Here is a 7,778-nt window from a genome sequence, read left to right as displayed (position 1 = left end):
GCCTCTCTGATCTTCGGGTCCTCGCTGAACAGAGTCAGGTGTACTCCCTCCATCGCTTCGCTCTCTCGGAAAGCTCGAAATGCTGTATCATTCGCCTCTGGGCAGCTCGAGGAGACGATCCACTCCACCTCCCTCTGTCTCCAGATGACGTTGGCCCCTACAGCGATGAAGCCTTTCTGACCTAAGCCTTTGTGGACTTGCTGTCCTGGCGCCCCAGCGACCAGCATGCCTGCCAGCGGCTGGAGTTGGACCGCTGCAAGGGACTGGCGCAGCAGCTGATAGCGATAGACGGCAGCTATCTCAGCCGTTGTCATGCCGCCCAAGGTTAGCAGGTGAGTCAGCTCTGCCAAGCTGCCCCCTTTGCCCCAGGGTCCTCTCTTGGCTCGAATCTTGAAAGATCGATCGTGCACGATGCTCACATGTACAGCTGTGAACTTGCGACCATCGATCGCGAAGTCCTCTCTTCCCTGCCAGAGCTTCTCCGCTTGTGCATTGCGGAGGAAGGAAACAGTCACCGGGATCTCCTCAGCACTCGCTATCTCGGGTCTATACGGAGCCTTCCACATGATTGCTTTACTCTCTTGCACTGAGTCTACGATCAGTCCGATCTCTTCAAATTTCTTCTTCAGCTTTTCTTCATGGTTGACATACACCGAGGAGATGCCCAGGAGAGTCATGGAGATGAAGGAAGTTACCTCGTTGCCTGCTGAGGCGGTGTATGTCTCGACCTTCTCCCGAGTCTTGGCTTCCTCAATCTGCTGCATAAACCACTCTCTGGATGCGTCACTCCATCCAGTCATCGCTTCTTGCAGAAGCTCACGTCGTGCCTGCTGACATGTCGAGCGGATGGCTTCTGCGATAGCGTCGGGGGTGCATCCCTCCACAGCCTTGCAAGCCTGGGCTGTCCTGCTGTTCGGATAACGCTTCGCGAAGCTCTTCACCCTCTCGACGAGATCAGCTTCGAGGACAGAGGCATCCACAAGTCCGCTCTGCGTGTATTGGCATGATCTCCGATACAGCAGTTTGCGAACATTTTCATCATACTGAAGAACCATACTTAGAAAGCTATTTGAAGTATACAAACCTCTCGCTTGCAGCTTCCTTGGCGCCCTGGCAGCTTCCCCTACACCACGCGTGCAGCCATGGTGCCTGAAATAACCGGCGCTGCCTGAAATAACCGGCGCTGCCTGAAATAACCGGCGCTCCTAAACCCTAAACCCTAAACCCTAAACCCTAAACCCTAAACCCTAACGGCGCCTTGCCGAAAATAACGGCGCCTTGCCGAAAATAACGGCGCCTTGCCGAAAATAACGGCGCCTTGCCGAAAATAACGGCGCCTTCCTAAACCCTAAACCCTAAACCCTAAACCCTAAACCCTAAACCCTAAACCCTAAACCCTAAACCCTAAACCCTAAACCCTAAACCCTAAACCCTAAACCCTAATCCCTAAACCCTAAAAACCCTAAACCTAAATCCCCCCTCAGCTCTGCAAGCATAAGCTGTCCGACTATTCGGATAACGCTTGGTGAAGTTCCGATCTTCACCTTCTCAACGAGGTCGGCGGCCGCTCCTCGACGTGGCCTCCAGAGCGCTCACCCTGCGTGTATTGGCATGATCTCCGATACAGCAGGTTGCGAACGCTCTCATCATACTGTAGTACCATGCTTAGAAAGCTTTTTGAACGATACAAACCTCTTGCTCGCAGCTTCCACCGGTCCCCTTGCGCTCTCCCTACGCGCCGCAGGGCAGCATGCTCTTACTAAGGGCCGGCCCTAAACCCTAAACCCTAAACCCTAAACCCTAAACCCTAAACCCTAAAGTGGATACCCCTACTAGTCACACCCTACTGGCTCAGTAACCGGGCCGTTGAAACACAATCCGATGATCCCTCAACCCAGGTGACCCGGTTTAGGTTAGAACCTTGGCCAGATAACTAAACGGTGGCATAGCACACAAGGAGCGGAAGCTGGGGGAACGCTGCAGAAGCACGAGGACAAAGAGCAGTAAGCTTGAAGACTTTGTACTGAGACGAGCGCTTGGCGCTCTTTCTTCTTCGAAATCATTCTTTCAGTCCATCGTCCTCCTCTTACATCCTTCGTACCCTCTGTCTCCTTCTCTGTAAACAAGTTACAGAGCTTTAGTCCTCGACCGCATCTTCAGCTGTGGACGCCCAGAAACAAAAGTCATCTCTCAACGATGAAGGGTGCAAACCTTGCCAAGCCCGAGCTCTCGTTTTCAAAGCTCAGGAACTCGTTTGATCCCGTTAGATTCCAGGAACCAAACGCCAGCCCCGTCTTGCTTTGGCCGCTCGCTACATTCGTGACCTTGGTTGCTCTGCCTGCCCATTTCCTGTTCGTGTTGCCATTTGCTCTCTTCACAGGGATCAAGCGAATGGCTCTGCCTGCTCAAGTGATGAGGGATGACATCCTTACCTCCCCTGAAGTCAAGAGGCTTACGCAACAACTCAGCCCTCCGCCTGAAAGGGCTAACCGTCCGATTGACATCGTGGTCATGGGGGCCACAGGCTTGACGGGAAAGATTCTTGCGCAATATTTGAGCGAAATTCACCCCGAGATGAAGATTGCATTGGCAGGAAGGTCTTTAAAGAAACTCGAGGCGACGCGAGACGAGCTGGGAATCCCATCTTCTCAGTGTCAAATCATCATAGCAGATGCATCCAACCTGCAGTCATTGTTTGACATGTGCAAGCAGACTAAAGTTGTCGCATCTACAGCTGGACCGTACAAGAAGCTGGGAAATCTAATTTATCATGCTTGCGCGTTTACGGGAACCCATTACGCAGATATCACTGGAGAGGTTGACTGGGTCAAGCACATGGGCTCCATGTACGAGGGCGTGGCGAAGAAGACTGGAGCCTCGCTTGTCAGCTGCTGCGGCTTTGACTCTGTGCCAAGCGAGATCGGCTGCTTCATGTCCTGCAAGCTCTTCAAAGAAAGATTCCCCGCCGCTTCTCCCTCGCACGTTGAAGTTTGCTTGGACGGAGCGAACGGAGGCGCTCTCCCTGGAGGCACTCTCAACACTCTCGTGGGGTCTGCAGATGGCCTGCACAAGCTTCAGTCTCCCCCGGACTTTCTTGAGCCGCAAGGGGAGCAAACTCGACGAGGAACTGTTAAAGTAGTCAGCCTGTTCTCGCCATTGGTGCGGTCAAGGGCGACCAAACGATGGAGCATCCCCTTCGTCATGGCTCCCATCAACAGTGCGACTGTGCGGCGGTCGGTGGCTCGACGCGGCTACATCAGCAACATCACCTACACTGAACGCGCCAACGCTCCGAACTTGCCTGCAGGCATCCTGGCACTGTCGCTCATCTACGGCATAGGAGGCTTCTGGCTTTTGCTGCCCCCTCTTAGACAATTCCTGAGGACTATTGGAGCCTTGCCTAGAGAAGATGCTGGCAAGAATGCTGTCAGTCTTGAGCGCTGCTTCACAGGCGCTGTTTCATTCCTCGCTGCTGCATCAGGCATGGTTGGTAACGATGAGAAGCATGCTGTAGTGAGGATGCGGGGTCTAGGAGACGGCGGCGTCGCTTTCACGGCTGCTTGCCATGGTGAAGTTGCTTGTCTGCTTGCTCGCTCGTGCCAGGCATCGTCAAAGGTGGATGTGGAGGCAGGAGCCGGCCTGGGACCAGTGGCAGCGTTAGGTGGTGAGACGCTAGCTCGAAGCCTGGTTCAATCAGGTTTCGTCAAGTTCGAAGAGCTGAGTGATCAGGGCTCGAAGGAGATCGCTGTTTGACGGTTTAGAGTTAGATTGACCCGTTTCATCTCAATGATGGTAATTTTCCGAGAGTCAGTCGGAATGAAATGATCAAATCATAGTATGCAGGCCCTTGATTCCACCGGCGTCACGGTGAATTGCCAAGCTGGGACTGATTCATTTGCCGCATCATGCCATGTTGAACCCGTCAATGGACCAACTGACATTGATGACTGGGGGATTTCAGCTCCACCCCTTTAACGAGTTCAGTGTTCGACCGCCGGACAGCCCAAAGTTAAGTTCAAGTCCCGGCGAGCGCGGCCAACGGCCGCGCCGCGGGCCTGTCGGCCGCCAGGTGGCACCCGGTGCCCCCGGGCCGGTGACCGGCCCGGGGGCGCGGGCTCCGGCGGCCGTCACACTTCGGAACGCCGCGGTGGGCGCGGTGGGCGCGCCGGCCGCGCGCCCGCGCGTGGTACCGTAGTACTAGGCCCGCCGGCCGCCGGCCTCCGCCCGGCTCCGCCGTCAGAGTACGGTCGGCAAACGGTCCGATCATCGTCCCCAGGCCCGGCGGGCCCGGGCCGGGCCGAGTCTCAGCCGGGCGGCCAGGCTCCGTACTGCCACCGTCCCCGCCGAACTTCGGCGAACTTCGTGGTGTCCGGCAGTGACGTTCAACGTTACTAAGTTACTTGACAGTGAACTTTGCTGAGTATGGATTTTAACTTAAACGTTTTGAGTAAAGAATTGCCAGTACCACTGACACTCTATCAGTGCAGCCGGCTAGTAGTACTTGAAACTGAAAGGGGCTTCCCGATATAGATTCAGGCTTTGATAGGTCCTGTCTGCGTAGACTTGGGGGTAGGGGTGGTCAGCACACCATTGATACTTGGTTGATACATGGGGCGGGACGGGGTACTTACTTGAAGTGAAGGAACCCACGGGTGGTCCGAACCAGGAGAGGAATGGCGAACCATCTGACGGCTGAGCAAGTGGATCACTTCCGAGAAGTTTTTTCCGTCTTCGACCAGGATGGCTCAGGTTCCATCGATGCTGATGAGCTGGTACGCCATGAACACTGATGTCTCGATGGATGAATGAGACGGAATCCAAACATGCGCTTTAGGCTATCGTCTTAGATGGTTGTAGCAACTGCGAATTGATATCAAACCTTGCACTAATAGATGTGAACATATCACATTGTTAGTGACCAAAAATTCGAATTTCAAGGACTGCAAACAGAAAGTCATGCTGCAGATTTGTATTTTGTATAGGAAAATTAGTGTTCATCAATCGGTTGATGTGATTGGAAGAAGAATGGGTTTCAGTGAAAGTTGGGTTTGCCTGACATTGTACATGTTCACAGGGCGCCTGTCTACGAGCTCTTGGCCAAAACCTGACAGACGATGAGATCAAAGATTTGATAACATCTGTGGATCAGAACAACGTCATACGTCAATTATGTAAATTTTAGCCACTAACACCTTATTCAGAGCGGAACTATTGATTTTGATGAATTTCTTGCTCTCATCGTGTCAAAATCCGAAGCAATCAATTGTGAAGAAGAATTGTTAGCCGCGTTTCAAGAGTTTGACCTTGCGAAGAAAGGAAAGTTGTCTAAGGTGAGAGGCGCACAAGCAATGTTTGTTAAGAGTTGACTTCAAATCAGGACCAATTCTATTACGTTTTCTGTGGAATGGCAGAAACATGTGATGCACAAGACATTGACTACATGCTGAAGCTCTTTGGAGCTTTGGATGAGAATGATGAGGTAGCATACCCCATCGTTGTAAACAAGCTCCTTGAAATTTAGAGGAATGAAACCAAATCCCAAGTTGTCCATATAATCTGTCGCCAGTGAACTTGTTCACCTCTCAAAGTTTCAGCTGCCATTAACAAGCATGCAGTCAGCAAATCATTTTGTTGCTGAAACACAAGAGGAATCAATCATTATCATCCCTGTTTTATTTGTATTCTCAGTAATATACAGTGCTTTCTCATCTAGCTGTGACGGATTGGAGGAAGGAAAATAATACAACCAACAAAGGAGACCTGATTCAGTGCAGCACCATAGCAATTGATATTGGTCGTTGATACAAGTAACCTGAGCCAGCCTCCCTCCTCACTTGTTCTCCCCGTCTTTCTGTTTGCCCGCTCTCCTAATACGTTCTGACATGCGATCGATAGTTCCTTTCACATGCTCCCCCATGCTGAACAATCCAAGGCGTGCTCCCTGGCGAGCAGACCTGAGCAACTGCACAACCTGAGTTCCTGACTTCTCCGTTGCCTTTCCTCGTGCTATGAGAGCTCCTTTCGAATCGTAGCTTGCTCGCTGAATACGATATTGGCTGGGCTCGACAAGCATGTAGGCTAGGTTCTGAAGCGCGGCAATATGCTCGCTCTGAGGAAGAATAGAAAGAGCTTGGATAGCTTCCTCCACGTGCTTCTCAGCGCACTTCTGAACACCCTCGACCGCCTTGAATTCGACAATCTTCTCTCGAACCATCAATAGAGAGTCAATGTTGTCAAACCCATCCCGCGCATACTTTTCCAGCTCTGGCTCAGCATCGATTGCAAACATCAGCGCTCCAGCCCTCTGCAGAGGCTCATTGAGCTCGTAGGGGTCAAATGGAGGGCATTCTCCACCATCCAGGCACTGTTTCATCTTTAGCAGAAGCTTCTCGTAGTTCTTCTCAGTGATTTTCAAGTCCTTCATCATCTGATAAGCAATCCCGATGTGCATACCGTAGTCAAATGCTGCCTTCGCAACCTCTGATCCCCTCTCATAGCCTGCAACAAGAGCAACACACTGACAGCCCGAGGCAAGCAAGTTGCCTGTACGTGTCGCAAGATTCTTCTGGTAGGTCTCCATGCCAAACTTCTGGGTGACAGGACGGTGCAGCTGCATCTGTCCTTTCATGATGGCCTCCAGCGCGCTCGCCATGATCTCCACGATAGCTGTGTTTCTCAGCGACGACAAGAGAACAGATGCCCTCGACAACAAGAAGTCCCCAGCAAGAATCGAAATCTTGTTTCCAGCAACCGAAGAAGCGTAGATACGATGAGCAGCGTTGCCCTTCTCGAGAGCATCGTAATCTTCAAGCACCTATCGAGAGCATCAAGAATCTGGTAGTAAGAGCGTTGGAGATGAGGGATACCGTGTCATGGATAATCGTTGATGTATGCATGATTTCTATGATCTCAGCGATTACCATCGCATCGCCTGTTTGGTGTCAAATTGCTACAGACAGCACTTGTAAGATCACCATGGTGAGCATTATAGTCTTCGCCCTTGAGTGATTTGATGGCTCTCGATCTGCTTCAAGATCAGAACCCAGCAACTTGTTACTAGAAACATCATAAACATACAGAAGAAGAGCGACCATCGGTCTCCAAGTCTTTTCAGGACGCTCAAAAAACTCTTTTGAGGATGACTTGAGCGCTGGGTGTCTTGAAACAAAATCAAGATGACATCATTTCATTGCGCATGTACTCACGCATCTTCACCAGAACCAAGGTTCCGCTCGATCACCCCTCGGATCTTCTTTTTTAGAAGCTTCATGTCTTCCTGCTTAAAGTTAAACACCTCTGCCACCTTTACATTGCCTGTGGACCTGAACAACCAGCATCGGATCTGGACCATCCTCAAGTTTGGCATCAACAAACTCCGGAGATAGCTTGGACGTTGGCTTGGTGGCTGTCATCACTATTCCTCTGCTCCGGGCAACCTGGTTCAAACCAGGCGGGTCATGACATAAGACGTGTAAATGACAAGCAAGAGAGGATTAAGTTACAGTCAAAAACAAAAATCAGAACAGAGATAACTGTATGTGCGTGACCAAGCAACAACAGCAGAGATTCTCACGATCAAACAGCACTGTTTACCTTGTCCATCGCGCTTGTCGGTCTCAGAGGGAAAAGAGAAGAATGCCGCACCTGGACCCCGACATTTCCCACCCACGCCTGAGAAGGATGCAGCCAAGATTGCCCGCAAAAGATAAGCAGCACAACAGAACTGCATTTCCACGATGGCAGCATCTTGACTTAGACTGCAATCACGGCACTGAGTT

The 7,778-nt window shown here is 51.5% G+C and overlaps 4 protein-coding genes across 4 annotated transcripts; 2 read left to right on the top strand and 2 right to left on the bottom strand.

Annotated features, from left to right (window-relative positions):
- Positions 1 to 181: 181 nt before the first annotated feature.
- On the bottom strand, positions 182 to 1,055 carry GUITHDRAFT_117497 (hypothetical protein; the record flags this gene model as incomplete). Its single annotated transcript, XM_005823313.1, has 2 exons — positions 182 to 205; positions 252 to 1,055. The coding sequence occupies 2 exons, from the start codon at positions 1,053 to 1,055 to the stop codon at positions 182 to 184; spliced, it is 828 nt and encodes a 275-aa protein (XP_005823370.1).
- A 1,357-nt stretch (positions 1,056 to 2,412) lies between these two features.
- Positions 2,413 to 2,952, top strand: GUITHDRAFT_78958 (hypothetical protein; the record flags this gene model as incomplete). Its single annotated transcript, XM_005823312.1, has 1 exon — positions 2,413 to 2,952. A coding segment is annotated over one exon (540 nt), but the record flags the coding sequence as incomplete, so codon positions are not given.
- Positions 2,953 to 4,664: 1,712 nt separating this feature from the next.
- GUITHDRAFT_90007 (hypothetical protein) lies at positions 4,665 to 5,549 on the top strand. The gene is made up of 4 exons (XM_005823311.1): positions 4,665 to 4,772; positions 5,075 to 5,155; positions 5,202 to 5,330; positions 5,378 to 5,549. The coding sequence occupies exons 1-4, from the start codon at positions 4,674 to 4,676 to the stop codon at positions 5,519 to 5,521; spliced, it is 453 nt and encodes a 150-aa protein (XP_005823368.1). The 5' UTR covers positions 4,665 to 4,673; the 3' UTR covers positions 5,522 to 5,549.
- A 281-nt stretch (positions 5,550 to 5,830) lies between these two features.
- GUITHDRAFT_78960 (geranylgeranyl pyrophosphate synthase) lies at positions 5,831 to 6,923 on the bottom strand (the record flags this gene model as incomplete). The annotated part of the gene is made up of 2 exons (XM_005823310.1): positions 5,831 to 6,814; positions 6,867 to 6,923. 2 exons carry the CDS (start codon positions 6,921 to 6,923, stop codon positions 5,831 to 5,833), a joined length of 1,041 nt encoding a protein of 346 aa, XP_005823367.1.
- Between the last annotated feature and the right edge of the window lie 855 nt (positions 6,924 to 7,778).

This window comes from Guillardia theta (genome assembly GCF_000315625.1).
Source record: "Guillardia theta CCMP2712 unplaced genomic scaffold GUITHscaffold_111, whole genome shotgun sequence".
Classification (NCBI taxonomy): Eukaryota; class Cryptophyceae; order Pyrenomonadales; family Geminigeraceae; genus Guillardia; species Guillardia theta.
This window is presented reverse-complemented; position numbering and strand designations above follow the sequence as displayed.